The sequence below is a fragment of the Portunus trituberculatus genome, chromosome 5, assembly GCF_017591435.1.
Source record: "Portunus trituberculatus isolate SZX2019 chromosome 5, ASM1759143v1, whole genome shotgun sequence".
Taxonomy (NCBI): domain Eukaryota; kingdom Metazoa; phylum Arthropoda; class Malacostraca; order Decapoda; family Portunidae; genus Portunus; species Portunus trituberculatus.
The window spans coordinates 3,089,974-3,108,118 of NC_059259.1; the positions used below are offsets into that span (position 1 = coordinate 3,089,974).

Consider the following 18,145-nt stretch of genomic DNA (forward strand, 5'->3'; position numbering starts at 1 on the left):
CGGAACTGGAACCGAGCCTTTTCGGTTGTGAGCCGTGTGTGTGTGTGTTTCACTGTTTGATCTGCTTCAGTCTCTGACGAGACAGCCAGACGTTACCCTACGGAGCGAGCTCAGAGCTCATTATTTCCGATCTTCGGATAGGCCTGAGACCAGGCACACACCACACACCGGGACAACAAGGTCACAACTCCTCGATTTACATCCCGTACCTACTCACTGCTAGGTGAACAGGGGCTACACGTGAAAGGAGACACACCCAAATATCTCCACCCGGCCGGGGAATTGAACCCCGGTCCTCTGGCTTGTGAAGCCAGCGCTCTAACCACTGAGCTACAGGGTGTGTGTGTGTGTGTGTGTGTGTGTATTTACCTGGTTGTATTTACCTAGTTGTAGTTTTACAGGGCCTGGGCTTTATGCTCGTGTGGCCCCGTCTCCATATCTACACTTATCCAATTTTTCTTTAAAATTATGCACACTCGTTGCTGACACCACTTCCTCACTCAGACTGTTCCAAGTCTCAACACATCTTTGCGGGAAACTATATTTTTTTAACATCTCTCAGACATCTTCCCTTCCTTAGTTTCTTACTATATGCGATGTTGTGCTTTTAGTGTCATATTCTTCTCTCAGGATCAGTTTCTCATTATCCACTTGATCCATTCCGTTAATCAATTTATAAACTTGTATCAGATCCCCCCTCTCTCTTCTCTGTTCCAGGTTTGATAGATCCATAGCCTTTAGTCTCTCCTCATATGTCATCCCTTTAAATTCTGGAACCATTCTTGTAGCCATTTTTTGCAGTCTCTTCAATTTCTTTATGTTTCTTTTTATGGGGAGTCCACACAACTCCTCCATATTCCAATCTGGGTCTTATTTTAGTACTTATCAATTTCTTCATCATTTCTTTGTCCATGTAGTGAAATGCCAATCCTATATTCCTTAGTAAATTATATATATATATATATATATATATATATATATATATATATATATATATATATATATATATATATATATATATATATATATATATATATATGTGTGTGTGTGTGTGTGTGTGTGTGTGTGTGTGTGTGTGTGTGTGTGTGTGTGTGTGTGTGTGTTTGTGTGTGTGTTCCCTACTTTCATACAGGCATGCTTACAAGCACATACATAGGCATTCACTCAGGCAAAACAACTTTACTATTTATACATATGGGTATAAAACATGATTTATAGTGGGCCTTTCGGCAACTAATGGGGCCCGCAGAGATGTGTGTGTGTGTGTGTGTGTGTGTGTGTGTGTGTGTAGTACGTATGCACGTGTTTGTACACCATCACTACTTGTACTACTACTACTACTACTACTACTACTACTACTTCTACTACTACTACTACTACTACTACTGCTACTACTGCTAATAATGATAATAATAATAATAATAATAATAATAATAATAATAATAATAATAATAATAATAATGATAATAATAACAACCAATGGTTTATTGATAGAAGCGTATAATACAGTATTGGCAGCAAACTACTGAAAATATACACTAAGATGCAAGCATGCAGGAAACAATGAGAGGGGCGTGAGGAAGTACTGAGGTGTTCTAAGGAATATGATGATTCATATATTTAGACAGTAATAGAGAGCAGAAAATTCTAGATGTTAACACATATGAGAAAATAACACATATATTGAAATTTTAAAAGTTAGGGGCTGTTAAAATTATGAACAAGGAATCACACTCTTATTCTGGCAACACTATCATGTCTACAATATGAATTTAGACAAATATATAAAAACAGCCACAAATACAAATGAAAAAATATTTTTTGATAATTCTAAAACGATATAAATTACAGATAGAAAACTATAATCCATCAAAAAGATTTGTTTATGATACAGAACGTTTAAAACAAGACATGGCAACACTGTCATGGCGGCATCGGAAGCTGGTACCTAGAGAGACCGCCTGTTGTGTTCCAAGTTTTTCCGACATTTTTCCGTTAGCCAGTGTGGTGCTGGAGGGAGGACGGGTGGAGGAGGGTGAGAAGAGGCCGTGAGGTGAGTGAGAGGATGGACAGTCACGAGGAAGACGGGGAAATAAGGGAGGAGGGCCGTCGCCACCACCACCACCACGACCCCGAACAGGACGACGACGACTTCAGGTGAGATGATTGACAAATAGCACTTAGCACTGTCTTCATCCTTTTCCCTTCTTGCACTCCTCATCATCGCCTTGTATGTGTGTTTCTTCCCTCGCTGTGTTCCCTCCGTGGGCTAAAGCTGCATAGGGTAGGTTAGGTTAATCCCTTCCCGCGGGGATTTATTCGTAGGCCTTTCGAAATTGGAACTTTCTGTCGGATCGTCTGTATATGCACATTTGTTCTTTACTGCTTTAAGTTGTAGCGTGGTCTGTGTAGCCTACTCCATACAAGCCACAAAATTCATAAGATAAATCATTATTTGCCATCTCAAATACCCAGACACGTGCCAACTCTGCCCCTCAAGGCTGGTCACCGCATGTGCTGTGTCAGTGATAGATGTTCTATGCATATAAGCTAATGTTGGGAATATTTGCATTTGGGCACTGTCCCCAAGAAACCCTCCCACGCGCTCGCCTCTATTCCCGGCTCCCCATTCCCAGCTCCTCCACCCAGCTGATTTGATGTCACTTAAAATGAGAAATATATGGTATATAATTTTGTTATTGCACACTGGTTCCTTGAGACATGTCATGGGCAATGTCCCCGAGAAGCCGTCCTGTGCGCTCGCCTCCATTCCTGGCTCCCCCTTTCACAGCTCCTCCACCCAGCTGATTTGACGTCACATATATGAAGCCACACTATTGCTCTGAGAGAGAGAGAGAATATGATCACTAATAAGGAGAGAGAGAATATGATCACGAATAAGGGGAGAGAATATGATAATGAATAAAGAGAGAGAGAGAGAGAGAGAGAATATGGTAACGAGTAAGGCAACGTTTCTCAACCTTTTTACCCTTGCGTAACACTTTAAATAAATTATATGTCTCAAGGAACCCCTGCGTAAAAACAAAATTATACACCATTATTTCTCATTTTATTTTCATCGTATTTCACGTGACAAATATCTTCATCAGAGAGAGAATATGATAACAGAGAGAGAGAGAACTTTGCTGTCGCCTGACAGCAGACAGTATTGTGTGTGTGTGTGTGTGTGTGTGATCACTTTTACGTCACGAGATAGCAGACATTTATGTTTATTAATAATAGTTGTTTTTTTTTTTCTTTATTCATTTATTTATTTTATTTATTTATTTTGTGTGTGTGTGAGATCATTTATACATCACGAGACAAGTTTTTCCTTTTATCATTCTCTCTCTCTCTCTCTCTCTCTCTCTCTCTCTCTCTCTCTCTCTCTCTCTCTCTCTCTCTCTCTCTCTCTCTCTCTCTCTCTCTCCCTCCTCGTGATCATATCTCTCTCTCTCTCTCTCTCTCTCTCTCTCTCTCTCTCTCTCTCTCTCTCTCTATATATATATATATATATATATATATATATATATATATATATATATATATATATATATATATATATATATATGACCAATAGCGTGGGTTCATATATGTGATGTCAAATCAGCTGGGTGGAGGAGCTGTGAAGTGGAAGCCGGGGATCAAGGTGAGCATGCGGGACAGTGCCTACATTTCTTCTACTTTCTTTTAATTATTATTAGTCTTTCATGTCAAAGATAAAGAACTCTACCACTCAGGAGAAGCATTGCCTGAAAAATGAATAACCTAGTTACAAAACGAATACTTGAAAAATGTGAAGAAAAGTGGAGGTAAATTACATTCAGGTCACAAGTCTTGGCTATGAGTGCTGCCTCCAAACATTCATCATACATACACTATCACCAATCCAACACAAATAATGCCTACATACAGATTTAATTGTTTGTTCATATGTCAGTCTGGATCCATTTACAGGGAAACTATATATAGACATATGGATGAAAGTTGAAAGTCTATATATGGATGATTTTTTTATCTGGTAGTACATATATCTGCCCTGCTGTCAGTTAGTTTTGGTTATCGTATTTTCATTCCCACGTCTGATCAGCTGAGTGTAGGAGCTGCGAAGGGGGAGCCGGGAAATGAGGACAGACTGGAGGGACATTTATATTAGGACAGTGCCAATTTCTGTTTCCCTTATTTACCACCTAAGATCCAAAGTTACACAGTGTTCCTCTTCAGATCCGATTTTTTCTAAAAATCCACACCCTTTTTTTCTATGTAGTATTCATTTTTTCTCTTGGTTTTGGTTTGTGTGTGTTTTGTTTGGTATCGAGTTATTTCACCCTTCGAGACTCGCTACACCAGGGAGTTGTGATAAATGGAAAATGTACAGTCTTTCACTACACTCCTCATGATCAATCCATTTTTTTCTGGTAGTTTTTTATCTGTTTTGAATGAATCTGCATATATATATATATATATATATATATATATATATATATATATATATATATATATATATATATATATATTCCTCCCAAAACATGGTCTGTCCCCTCAGAAAAGTACTTTATTGTGATGAAAACAAAGAAATAAATGTTAATGCAAAACAGACCAAAATTTACCAAAGAAAATAGTTTGGTTATTACGAAGTACTTCAAAAGTAACAGTCCAAAATTTTGACTGTTACTGCTGTGGAGGGTACTCGCTGCTTACCTCTGCCCAAGCCAACACATTGAAACTCGTGCATTTAGCCAAAACTTTCAACTTTTAACTTAAGCTAATGTAACCTAGTTGAGACAACATACACTGCTGATTCTTTTTCCTTAAACAAATTAACTTTATCTAACCCATTTAAACTGATCTAACCAAAGCAAGCTAGCCTAACCCAACTAGCAATGCTAAGAAATTAATATGAAGTTGTTATCTTTTTTCTCTTTCTAGAATCTGGTGATACAATGGAAGTAATTGAGGTGACACCCTTGCCCGTTCAGACATCTTCCATAGACTGATTCAAATAGAGTTACTTTTCTCCACAAACCACTCTGATTGGCTAGATTTATTGTGTATTATTTTTGTTGGTCAGTGGGTGTGCGCTCAAGCAAATGAACCAATCACCATGATTGTTTTCACACTTGTGAAAATAATGTGTCAATATACACACAGAACAAACACTTTTTTTTTTTTTTTTTTTTTTTTTTTTTTTTTTTATGTGGGCTTTTCATGGGATTTTATGGGCTAAAGCTAGGAAACCATTGCCCGAGTGAGGAAGCCCAATCTACACTAAGACTGTGGACAGGATTCGAACCCTTGCACTTGGAGACCCCTCGGACCCCAAAGCACACATGGTTCCACTGTACCACAGCGGCATTCCTCAGTGTCCGGCAGTCCATCACACGTGTGGGTCTTGCAGTACGTTGGCTCATTTCCTCCCAAAAAAATGGCAAATCTTTGAAAATTTGTTGTTAGCGTTATAAGCAATTTGTGACGAGTATGTCGGGGTTGAAATTACTCAGAATAAGAAGCACCACGTGATGAGAAGAGTAAGAAAATCTATGTTGATTGTGGTGAAAGAATACAAAAATACCAGAATTATTTGGTTCTTTATCCATTTGTTTGTACATGTCACTATCTGGATCCATATAAGATAGGTGAATATTAACATGCACACGTTGTTTTCCTAAGGTTTACACAGCAGCACCAATAACTCCTACTTATATTTTGTGGTAAGAAGTGACATTTGGCCATATTTTACTTTCCCTCACCCCAAAACAAGACAAACCCCCTCCAAATCCTCAAGTTTTTTTTCTTTCTTCTTTTTACATATAAGAGAGGGAAATTTGACCAGGGACAATAAGTAATGACTGAACAAAAACTGCCCACTTAGATGCCAGTCACCGAACAGGCCCGAGAGAGTTAGTTACAAGCTGAAAACCACAAATAAAGCTGTTTCTTTAATATTTACTTAAAGAATATAACAAGAAAATAAGCAAAAACACCCACTGAGATGCCAGTCCCTGAACAAGTCCAAGAGAGTTAATTGAAAGGTGAAGACAGTAAATAGAGCAGTGTGTCTAATGATGACCCATAGAATACAACAGAAATAGCTAAACAAAAGCACTCACTTAAATACCAGACCCCAAGTAAGTCCGAGAAAGTTAGTTAGGAGCTGAAAACTGTAAATATAATTGTGTGTCTTTGATATTCACCCATTGCATACTTGAAGCCACAGACAGGGCAGAGACAAGCAGGCGGTGGTGTAGTGGATAGGGTGGTGAGCGTGGGATTGGGCAGACGTCCACACATTGGTTTAAATCCCACAAAGTACGTCCTTGAAACTAAGCCATTTGTGGAGTGGTTTAAAGTTACCTAAATGTCACCATGATACCCAGGTTCTAGGTGGTTACACTAAAGATGCACTTGGGTGGTGATATGGGCCCTAGTATGGGTACCACTATAAATAAAATTGCCTGCACCAATAATGGGTGGAAGCTTAACAGCGCTTTCAATACTCTTCAAGTTACCTAGAGGTGCTATAGGCCAACACAAAAAAAAACAAGGTTGCACTCAGCTGTGGGTTTGGGTGGAAGTGTTGTGAGGCAAGACAGACCCGCAATACAGTACACGTCAAGGCAGCCAGAACTCAATACCACTTCAAATGTATGAAATGGTTCACAGCTTGAATAAATAGCGGTGTATGTTTGTTCATGGTTATTCTGCTTCGTGCTTTTTGCCACATGTTTCAGTTTTAAATTGGTGGTTTGAGGCAAAATTTTGTGTTTTAGTTTTATGTTTGTGTGAATCGCCTTTTTTTTTTTTTTAGGTGTGTTAGGTTCGTGTTGATCATTAGTGTGTTAGGTGTTTATGTTGCATTGGTACATGCTTGTGTTTGTATGAGTGGGCATGTATCTTTTCCTTTTTAAGATCAGACTTGTTTGCAGGATAAAGCATGTTACTGTAGTTACTTTAGTGTTGGTGGGTCTTTATATTGTTTTTGTGAGTGGATTTTCTTGTTTTACTAAAGATTTGCTTGTAGGATGAAGTATGTTAGTTATCTTAGCGTTTGTGTGTCTTTATGTTATATCATCGCTCAAACAACCAAACCATAAACAAACCAAACAAACAAGCCATCTTTCTCCGGCAGCATGTCCTCATACGATGGTGACCAGGGGGACAGTCTAGACATCAAGCCGCCCCAGGCCGTGGTGCAGCGGCGGGAGAAGCGAGAGAAGAGAGAGAAGAGGGAGAGACACCGACACAAGGGGGAGAGGCACAAGGAACGCCACCGCAGCAGCAGAGAGCACAGAGGACACGACGAGAGGCGCAGGGAACATAGGAAACATCGGTCTGTGTTTGGAGGTGGCTTGGAGTGTGTGTGTGTGTGTGTGTGTGTGTTATCTATCATCATGTATGTATTCATCACTGTTATGTATGTGTAATATTTATCATTCTTATAAGCTAGTCCCCTCCACCACCACCAGCACAACCTTTTCTCTCCGGTAACAGGAAGGAGGTGGGGCCACGGGAGGGAGACAGGAGGGAGGTGAGGAGGCATGAGAAGAGACACGAGAGAGGAGGAAGGCATGAGAGGCAAATGTTGGACGCCAGGAGCAAGATTGAGAAGAGGAAGATGATGGAGAGAGAAATGGTGAGAGAGAGAGAGAGAGATGCGGGGGAGGGAATGGGGAGTATGACAGAGTTATAGAAAGGAGGGTGATGGAAAGAGAAAGATTATGGTGAGTGAGATGGTGAAAGAGAGAGAGAGAGAAGGATGATGATATTTGAGAAAGAGAGAGAGTGAGAGAGAAGGATGATGTTTGAGAGAGAGAGAGAGCAAGAAATTCTATTTTTTGAAGGAGTGAAAATAAGAGAGAGAGAAGAATAATGTTTGAGAAAGAGAAAGTGATGAGTTAGGTTTTTGAAGTAGTTTCAACAAAAAAAGAAAAAAAAATATACTACTACTACTACTACTACTACAGAAACTTTCACAGCTATAGGACAAATAACTTCATGTAAAACCCTTTTTTTTACTTCTCCCACCACCACCACCACCACCACCACCACCACCACCACCACCACCACCACCACCACTACTACTACTACTACTACTACTACTACTACTACTACTACTACTACTACTACTCCAGCAGGAAAGAAGGCGAGACAGGGAGCACGAGGAATATTACATCGATGAACGCGAGAGCTACGAACACCTTGACTACAGAAGGGACCACCAGGGGCGCGGGGCCGGTGGTGGGGGCATGGGGGGTGGCGGCGGCAGCATGGGGGGTGAATATGGGGCCTATACACACCACCGGCGGGAGGAACGCACCCTGCCACAGCTGTCACCGAGGGAGAGAGCTGAGAGGGACAGGAGGATGGAACGGCTGCTGGTGGCTGGTGAGTGTGTGTGTGTGTTACAGGGTTCAAGTGAGGCTGATAGTGACCTGTCTCCATATCTACTTATATCCAACTTTTCCTTAAATTTGTGCACACTTTCTGCTGCTACAATCTCTTCACTCAAGCCATTCCTGTTGTCCACCATCCTATGTGGAAAACTTTACTTTTTAATGTGTGTGTGTGTGTGTGTGTGTGTGTGTGTGTGTGTGTGTGTGTGTGTGTGTGTGTGTGTATTTACCTAGTTGTAGTTTTACAGGGCCTGGGCTTTACGCTCGTGTGGCCCCAGCTCCATATCTACATTTATCCAACTTTTCTTTAAAACTATGCACACTCGTTGCGTGTGTTTGTGTGTGTGTGTGTGTGTCCATGTTGCATTAGGTTAGGTTAGGTTATGTAGAATGTGTGTGTTTGTGTCTTTAAACAATATTCTAGTTAGGTTAGCATGAATTAGATTAGGTTGAATAATGTATGGTTTGGTTAGGCTAAAATACTGTATACAGCATATGTGACTGTATGTGTGTGTGTGTGTGTCCTAACCCATCAAGTCATCCTGGTTAAGTTAGAATAGGTTAGGTTAGGTTATATGGCATTTGTGTGTGTGTATTTCCCTAGTTGTAGTTTTAAAGGGCCTGGGCTTTATGCTTGTGTGGCCCCGTCTCCATATCTACACTTATCCAATCTTATTTTAAAAGTATGTGCATGCGTTGCAGACACTACTTCTTCATTTAAACTGTTCCACGTCTCAATACATCTTTACGGGAAACTATATTTATTAATATCTCTCAGACATCTTCCTTTTCTCAGCTTTTTACTATGCAATCTTGTGCTTCGGATGTCATATTCTTCTCTCAGGATCAGTTTCTCACTTGGTCCATTCCGTTGATCAATTTATAAACTTGTATCAGGTCTCCTCTCTCCCTTCTTTGTTCCAGGGTTGGTAGATCCATAGCCTTTAGTCTCTCCTCATATGTCATCCCTTCAAATTCTGGAATAATTCTTGTAGCCATTTTTTGTAGTCTCTCCAATTTCCTTATGTGTTTCTTTTTATGAGGGGTCCACACTACCCCTGCATATTCCAATCTGGGTCTTATTATAGTACTTATCAATTTCTTTGTCATTTCTTTGTCCATGTAGTGAAATGCTATTCCAATATTCCTTAGCAAATTATATGTTTCTCTAAAAATTCTATCAATATGGCTTACTGGTTGATTGTTTTCTTCCATCGTCACTCCTAAATCCTTTTCCTTTTTACTTTCTCCAGTTCTACTCCATCTCCCATCTTATAGATTCCCACTGGTCGTCTTTCACTCTTTCCCATTTCCATGACATGGCTTTTGTTCACATTGTGTGTGTGTGTGTGTGTGTGTGTGTGTGTGTGTGTGTGTATGAAAGTGAATCAAAAAGAAAATTAAAAAACAAACAAAATAAATAGTAACTAACACCACCACCATCATCGCCACCACCAGACAAGCAAAAGGAACTGTCTCAGCGCGAGGCGGAGAGCAGGAGACAGAGGCGGGAGGAGAGAGGCGGGAGGAACAGCTGTCCCGCCACAGGGTAGGGGGCGTGGGGGGCGACTTCCTCCCTCACAGCAGTGGCAGACACAGCAGGGCCCCCCACTCACCCCCACAGCATCAACAGCAGCAGGGAGGGATGAAGAAGAGGAAACACCACCACCAGCCTTATCAACACCCAGGTACACACACACACACACACACACACACACACACACACACACACACACACACACACACACACACACACACACACACACACACACACTGGAGAGTCAGGGACCTAAGGTTGAGAAAGAAATTTATCAGGAAGTAAGCAAAATTTGTTATGCTAATGTTAATGGATTGATGTAGAAAATGTTAGAGATTGAGGAGTTCCTAGCAAGAGTTGATAGTGTTGTGTGAAACAAAGTGGAAGGATGAGTGGAAAATTCTGGACATTGGAAATTGATATGATATATGGTTGAAAAACAGATGTGGTAAGGGAGGAGGTGGAGTGATGATATTAATGAGTGAGAGGGAAATGAGAACAGTGATAAGAAATAGTAGTTCTTCCTGGCTAAAGGTCACTAGTGGAGTACCTCAAGGGTCAGTGTTGGGACCAGTCATGTTTGGCATCTATGTGAATGACCTGCCTGAAGGAATTGAGAGTCATCTCAATTTGTTTGCAGATGATGCCAAGATAATGAGGAGAGTGAAAAATGTAAATGACTGTATGAAACTGCAAGATGACCTTGATAAAATTGGTAGATGAAGTAGAACTTGGCAAATGGAGTTCAATCTGAATAAGTGTAAAGTCATGGAATTTGGAAAAGTAAATGGAGAGTACACGGCAATTACAAAATGGAAAATTTAAGTTTGGAAAGGTCTGAAGAGGAAGTGGATTTAGGGGTGACAATTACAGAGGGCTTAGCCCCAGACAGGCATATAAATAAAATCACGGGAGAAGTAACAAATCTGCTAAGGAGAATTAAAATGGCCTTCTTATATTTGGATGCTGATATGATGAAAAAGTTAATTAGTTCTATGATAAGACCAAGACTGGAGTATGTGGCGATTGTGTGGTCCCCTCACACTAAGAAGAATATTAGAAAATTGGAGAGGGTGCAAAGGGCAGCCACCAAGTTAGTACCAGAACTGAAGGATTGGACTTACGAGGAGCGGTTGAGAAAACTGGAAATTCCAACACTTGAAAGTAGGAGAGAAAGGGGAGACTTGATAGGTATTTATAAAATGGTGAATAACCTGGATAAAGTGGATGGTAACTTTTTATACCTGGAAACAAGGACTACAAGGGATATGGGAAGAAATTGAAGGTGCAGGTGTATAAGAGACATTAAGAAGTACAGTTTCCCTCATAGAACTGTGGACACTTGGAATGGATTAGATATAGACATCGTAAATGCAGTCAATGTTCACAGTGTCAAAGCTAAGCTGGACGAAACAAGGTATAAAGACGGGTCAGTATGAGCTTGCTCCCCTCCCATAAACTACAACTAGGTAAATACACACCATTTATGAATATATGTATGTATCTATCTATCACCACCACCATCACTATCATCATCACCACCACCATCACTATCACCACCACCATCATCATCATCATTTTTCTTCCAGGAGATGCAGAGGTGACAATAGTAAGCGACGAGGAGGAAGAAGAGGAGGAGCTGGAGGAGGAGGAGGAGGAGGGGGTATACGAGGAGGCAGTGGAGGTGAAGGAGGAGGGAAAGAAGAGGAAGAGGAAGAGGAGGGAGGAGGAGAGAGGAGGAGGCGGGGGAGGAGGAGGAGGAAGCAACACCCACCATTCTGACTCGAGGGACAGCGGATCGTCAGACAGTGAGACTGATTCAGGTAAGAGGAAGAGGAAGAAGAAGAGGAGGAGGAGGAGGAGAAAAAGAAAGATTAGCTGGAGGAGAAGGAGGAACAGCAGGTGGAGGAGAAGGAGAAGAAGAAGAGGAGGAGGAGGATTATGTACGTTTGGTTGTTTACACGTGTGTGTGTATGTATGTATGTAAATAATGCATATATATATATTTACCAATGCTGTTTTCTCTCTCTCTCTCTCTCTCTCTCTCTCTCTCTCTCTCTCTCTCTCTCTCTCTCTCTCTCTCTCTCTCATCTCGTCCGCCAGAGAGGGTACGTTCCCCCACTCCCCCTCAGAGGACACAGTATCGTAAGTCGTCGTTTTCCTCCATTTTCTTTACTCCCTCATGTGTGTGTGTGTGTGTGTGTGTTTGTGTGTGTTGTTTGGTTTTTGTTTAATTTTTGGTTTGCTTTCTCTCTTGATCTTTTCTATTTATAACTTTTTTTTTGTGTTGCACTTTTTGTTTGTGGTTGTAAAAGAGTAAAGGAGGAGGAGAAGTGAATAATATATTTTTTCTTTTCTCTCATTTTCTTCTCATCTTTAATTTTTCTCTTCCTTTTTTTCTTAATTCAAATGACATATCTTCATTTTGTATTCTATTATTTGCTTTTAATTCTCTCTCTCTCTCTCTCTCTCTCTCTCTCTCTCTCTCTCTCTCTCTCTCTCTCTCTCTCTCTCTCTCAAAAATATATAAAAGTATTGATTTCTGTTTACTTAGCATGCAGTCCTTTTAAGTATCAGTAGTAGTAGTAGTTGTAGAAGTTGGTGTTTTCGTAGTACACTTAACCCCTTCAATACTGGAACACATTTTTACCTTGAGTTTTGTGCATAATTAGACCATTTTATTGACATCAGGAAGGGTTTATGGAGGGCAGAAGATTAATGGGCCACAGTCTGCACTATTCTAATCCCCCACATAAGTTTCTGAAGCTGTATAGAGTCACCAAATAGTCAGCAGAATTAATATAAAATACATCATGGTACTGAAGGGGTTAAAAAGATCTTGTTACTTAATTGTCATCTTGGTGTTTATTGTTGGCTGTTTATGTTTTAGTAGATAGCATGTGTTATTGCACTTAAACTTTGCTTCCCTGCTGCTTTCTAACGCTTCTAAACTCTGCCAACCATCTCTTATTCTATTCAAACTTATCTCTCTGTCAATTCGTAACATTTATACTCTCATTTCACTGTTCATTGCATCTATAATCAAGTTTTTATTTGTTGTCTATACTTCTTCCTTGTGGTTCTTGCATCTATACTTGTGATTTTTATTTTTTTTTTCATACATTTTTGCTTATTTCTTTGTGTGTATTCAAGGTATCGTTCCTGTGTATGGTTTTCTGTCTGTTTCCAGCATCTATACTCAAGTTAGCTCATTGTTATCGTTGCGTCTATACTTTTCCTTTGGTTTTTTTACACATCTATATAATTTTAATCCCTGCATTTATACTTCCCTGCTTGTTTCTTGCATTTATACTCAGCTTACCTCATTTTAATCATTCCATCTATATTTTTTTCCTTTTTTTTCTGTATCTCTATTATTTTATTCACTCCACCTTCATTTTTCTTCCTGTTTCTTGCATCTATACTTAACTTACCTCATTTTAATCACTGCATCTATTTTTTTTTTTTTTTACCTTATCTACGCATCTATTTATCATTTTAATCACTGCATCTATTTTTTTACCTTTTCCTTGTATTTATGTCTCATTTTAATCACTGCATCAATTTTTTACCTTTTCCTTGCATCTGTATATCATTTTAATCATTGCATCTGTTGTACTTCACTATTGCAGCATTTATAGTGACCCTGTTCCTTATGCTGCAGATTCTGAGAGCAGCAGCAGCACAGAGACAGATGTGGAGGAGGAGGAGAAGGAGGAGAACTCAGCAACTGGAAGGGAAAAAGGTTCTGGTGAGTATAAACGCCACGAATACACTTTGACTTTCCCTTCATTGGCCACTGCAGTAATGGAATGCTTTTTTATCATGAATTATTGGTTTGATTAGGGGATTTTATTGACATTAAGAAGGGTCTATGGAGGTCAGAGGATTAATGGTCAGAATCTTTGCTATTTTAATCCCCACATAAGTCTCTGAAGCTATATAAAATCACCAAATAGTAACCAGAATGAATATGAAAATGTGTTATGGTACTGAAGGGGTTAACTTCATCACTAAAACATTACTTAACAAATTTTGCACACCTTTCCTTATGACCTGACCTAACCTTATTTTTCCTACTGTCCCAGATGATCACATGTCGAGGTCAGGCAGTGGCACCGGATCAGCCAGGTCAGGCACACCATCTCCTACTCGGGCACGACGCTACAATGACTCGCCTAAGTGAGTGGTCAGGTCTTGCTAGGTTAGGTTAGGTTGTGTAGGGAACAGTCTCTTTGTGAAGGGGCAGGGGTGGTAATGGTGGGCTAGTGTGTGCTGTGTGGCCTAGCTGTGGTGTCAGGGTTGGAGGAGGTGCAGGGTGGGGAACAGTCTCATTGTGAAGGGGCAGGGGTGGTGATGGTGGGCTAGTGTGTGCTGTGTGGCCTAGCTGTGGTGTCAGAGTTGGAGGAGGTGCAGGAACAATACTACAACTACAACAAAAACAATCACCATCACCACCATCATCACCATTACTAACCTAAGCTAACCTAATCCCAGCATGGAGGGGCGGCGGTCTGACCAGGAGGACGCCACCTACCTGCCGGAGAGCTCCCCTGAGTCACCACTGGAACTGAAGGAGCAGCTGCCCTCTTACTTCCCTGCCATCATGGGCTGCCGCTCTGTTGACGAGTTTGAGTGTCTTAACAGGTGAGAGAGAGAGAGAGAGAGACGGATGGCATGTGTTTGTTTGTGTTTTGAATAGATGATAGGAAAAGAGAGAGTGTTGTATGTGAGGGAGAAAGGGAGAGATTGTTTGTGAGAGAGAGAGATGGACTGTGTGTGTTTGTGTGTTTTGAATAGAGAGAGAGATTGAGTGTTGCATGTGAGGGAGGTAGGGAGAGAGTGTTTATGAGAGAGAGAGAGAGAGAAAGACGGTGTTTTTGAGTGTGTGAACAGATGAGAGAAAAAAGTAAGAGATTTGTTTATTTTAGAAGGAAGAGAAGGAGAGAGTGAGTAGGAAAAAATTGTAAATAGAGGAGGGAGAAAGAGAGAAAAAAACAATTATAAACACACACACACACACACACACACACACACACACACACACACACACACACACACACACACACACACACACACACACACACACCTTCCCTCCCTCCCTCCCTCCCTCCCATCACTAACCCTTGCCTGTCCACCCCGCCCCCACCAGGATAGAGGAGGGGACATACGGTGTGGTGTACCGGGCCCGGGAGAAAGCCACCAACCAAATAGTGGCGCTGAAGAGACTCAAGATGGAGAAGGAGAAGGAAGGCTTCCCCATCACCTCACTCAGAGAGGTCAACACTCTGCTCAAGGTCTGAACCATTACCTCACCTTGCCTTGCCTTACTTGACCTTATTTTATGATACCTTACCTTATCTTACCTTACCTTACCTTACCTTACCTTACCTTACCTCACCTCACCTAACCTACCTCACCTCACCTCACCTCACCTCACCTCACCTAACTTATTCTATCCTATCCTATCTCAACCTAATGTAACCAAAATTACAAACTGTCTGTAGCCTAACCTAATGTAATATTACTGTGTATCTTTGTAGGTTTATTTATTCGTTTTATTATCATCATTGTCAAAAGTGACCTGATGCTACCTGGCCTGCCTTAACATAGCCTTTACCTGACCCAAAACTACCGGTAGCCTTACCTAACCTGATTTCACTGTATCTTGTAGGTTGTGTTGGTTTACTTTATGCTTGTCACCACTGTCACTGTTTTTCTCGCCATCACTTCACACTCACCATAAAAGAAACACCCTTAGATCTACACTTTGCTTCGTTAATCACACCACCACCACTACTACTACTACTACTACTACTACTACTACTACTACTACTACTACTACTACTACTACCACCTTTTTATCACCACTTGAGTCATCACAAAGAAAAAGAATGAACTTGAAAACAACACATACACTTCAATTAACATCACTAAGAAAACACAAAATCTATATCTTACACCTCTATTTTTTTCATTACACTTCTATTTTTTTCCTTATACCTCTATTTTTCCTTATTTTTATTTTTCCATACACCTCTATTTTTTCTCACCATCACTTTTATTTTTTATTCCTAACACTTACACTTCTATTTTTTCCTTATACCTCTATTTTTTTCCTTATACAGTGCTTACTCCAATTTTGCGAGTTCAAATTTTGTGATACACCAATTTTGCAACCAAGGACCAAAAGTTGCCATTTTTTTTATTTGCCCATCTTGCTCCTTTCTCCCGGTATTGCAAGTGGTGGCGGGAGAGAGAGCGTTCCCGCAAATTATATATTACTGTATTATATAGGCAATACTTTATTAATCTATTCATATTTATCATATTATACTATATTATTATCATATTTATATTATATTTATCATAGTTTGGTGGTTTTGGCTAGTTTTCATAAAAATCTGGCGGTAATTCAACGAAGCTCATCTGGCAACACTGCCCCGCTCCCTCCTGCCTTCCATTTGTTTATGTACCCCACCACGGAGTTCTCTCTGCAAATTTGGAGGAATCCTTGTGCTCGACTTTGTGCGACATGGCACCACCAACCAAGGAAAACATGAGGCTAACTTTGGAGCAGATGAAGATAATTAAGATGAAAAGAGATGGAAAAAGGAACTGTGATATTTCCAGAGAGTTTGGTGTGGGAGAATCAACTGTGAGAATGTTGTTTTAAAAACAGTGAGAAAATTGAAAAAGCTCTAAAAACCTATGGCGGACAGATTTTTTATTCTCGTAGCCATTCTACAAACAGTGATCATTCATATGGAAAGATACCTGGCTCAATATACGATATGTGATATGAATATGGGCAAAATATTAAGAAAATATTGAAAAATTAGGCAACCAGGGATGAGGGGTCCACCATATTCAATTTTTTCCATAGGAATAATAATTCCAATTTTGCAATTTCCAAATTTGCAACTCACAATGCCACCCCATTTCTCGCAAAATTGGAGTAAGCACTGTACTTCTGTTTTTCTTTACACTTTTATTATTTTTTTTTCCTTAAACTTCTTTTTCTCTCACCATCATTTCACAAATCACCTTGAACCACACTTCTGTTAACCGCACCACTACCACTAAGAAAACACTAAATTTATACCTTACAACTCTTTATTTTTCCTTATACTTCTATTTTATTCCTTACATTTCTGTTTTCCTCACCATCACTTCACAAAACACCCTTAAAATACCACTGTCACTTCAATTAACCTCACCACCACTACTAAGAAACACAAAAACCTTACATCTCTATTTTTTTCCCCATGCACTTCTATTTTCCTCACCATCACTTCATAAATTGCCCAAAAACACCCTTAACTCCTTCAGTATGGGGACGCTGGGTATGATTAGACTATTTTATTTACATTAGGAAGTGTCTAAGGAGGTCTATGGAGGGCCGAGTCTCCACTATTTTAATCCCTACATAAGTTTCTGAGGCTGTGTATAATTGCCAGATAGTAAGTAGAATGGCTATGAAAATGCGTCATGGTACTGAAAGGGTTAAAACACCACTGACACTTCAATTAACCTCACTACCACTACTAAGAAAACAAAAATCCTTATATCTTTTTTTTTTTTTTTTTTTTTTTTTTCTCTCTCTCTCCATACACTTCTGTTTTTCTCACCATCACTCCACAAATCACACAAAACCTGTATAAACACCATTGACATGTCTATTAACCTCACCACCACTACTGAGAAAACAAAAAATCTTTATATCTCTGTTTTCTCCTTACACTCCTATTTTCCTCAGCATCACTTCACAAATTGCCCAAAAACCCTTATAAACACCATTGACATTTCTATTAACCACAACCACCACAAAAATGCAAAATTGATACTTTACACCTCCATATTTTTTTCCAGACACTTCTATTTTTTTCACCATTACTTCACAAATCACCATTAAACACCCATAACCCCTTCAGTACCATGACACTTTTCCCTACTCACTGTGCTTACTATTTGCTGATTTTACACAGCTCAGGAACTCATGTGGGGGAATTGAAATAGTGAAGACTGAGGCCATTAATCTTCTGACCTCCATAGACCCTTCCTCATAATAAAAATTGTCTAATCGTACACAAATCTTCCGGTAAAAAAATGTGTCCCAGTATTAACTTAACATCACCACAGGGCCAGCATGAAAACATCGTAACAGTCCGTGAAATAGTGGTGGGGAGCAACATGGACAAGATTTACATAGTGA

The 18,145-nt window shown here is 40.0% G+C and overlaps 1 protein-coding gene across 1 annotated transcript in view; it reads left to right on the forward strand.

Annotated features, from left to right (window-relative positions):
• The first annotated feature begins 1,912 nt into the window (after positions 1–1,912).
• Positions 1,913–18,145, forward strand: part of LOC123513108 (cyclin-dependent kinase 11B-like) — a 20,167-nt gene continuing 3,934 nt past the window's right edge. The window contains 12 exon segments of the mRNA XM_045269988.1: positions 1,913–2,157; positions 7,130–7,330; positions 7,492–7,633; positions 8,133–8,385; positions 9,852–9,908; positions 9,911–10,081; positions 11,520–11,753; positions 13,595–13,681; positions 14,019–14,112; positions 14,428–14,577; positions 15,083–15,227; positions 18,073–18,145. The exon segment at positions 18,073–18,145 is cut by the window's right edge and continues 194 nt beyond it. Of these exon segments, the coding sequence (XP_045125923.1) occupies positions 2,066–2,157; positions 7,130–7,330; positions 7,492–7,633; positions 8,133–8,385; positions 9,852–9,908; positions 9,911–10,081; positions 11,520–11,753; positions 13,595–13,681; positions 14,019–14,112; positions 14,428–14,577; positions 15,083–15,227; positions 18,073–18,145 (1,699 nt within the window). The 5' untranslated portion in view covers positions 1,913–2,065.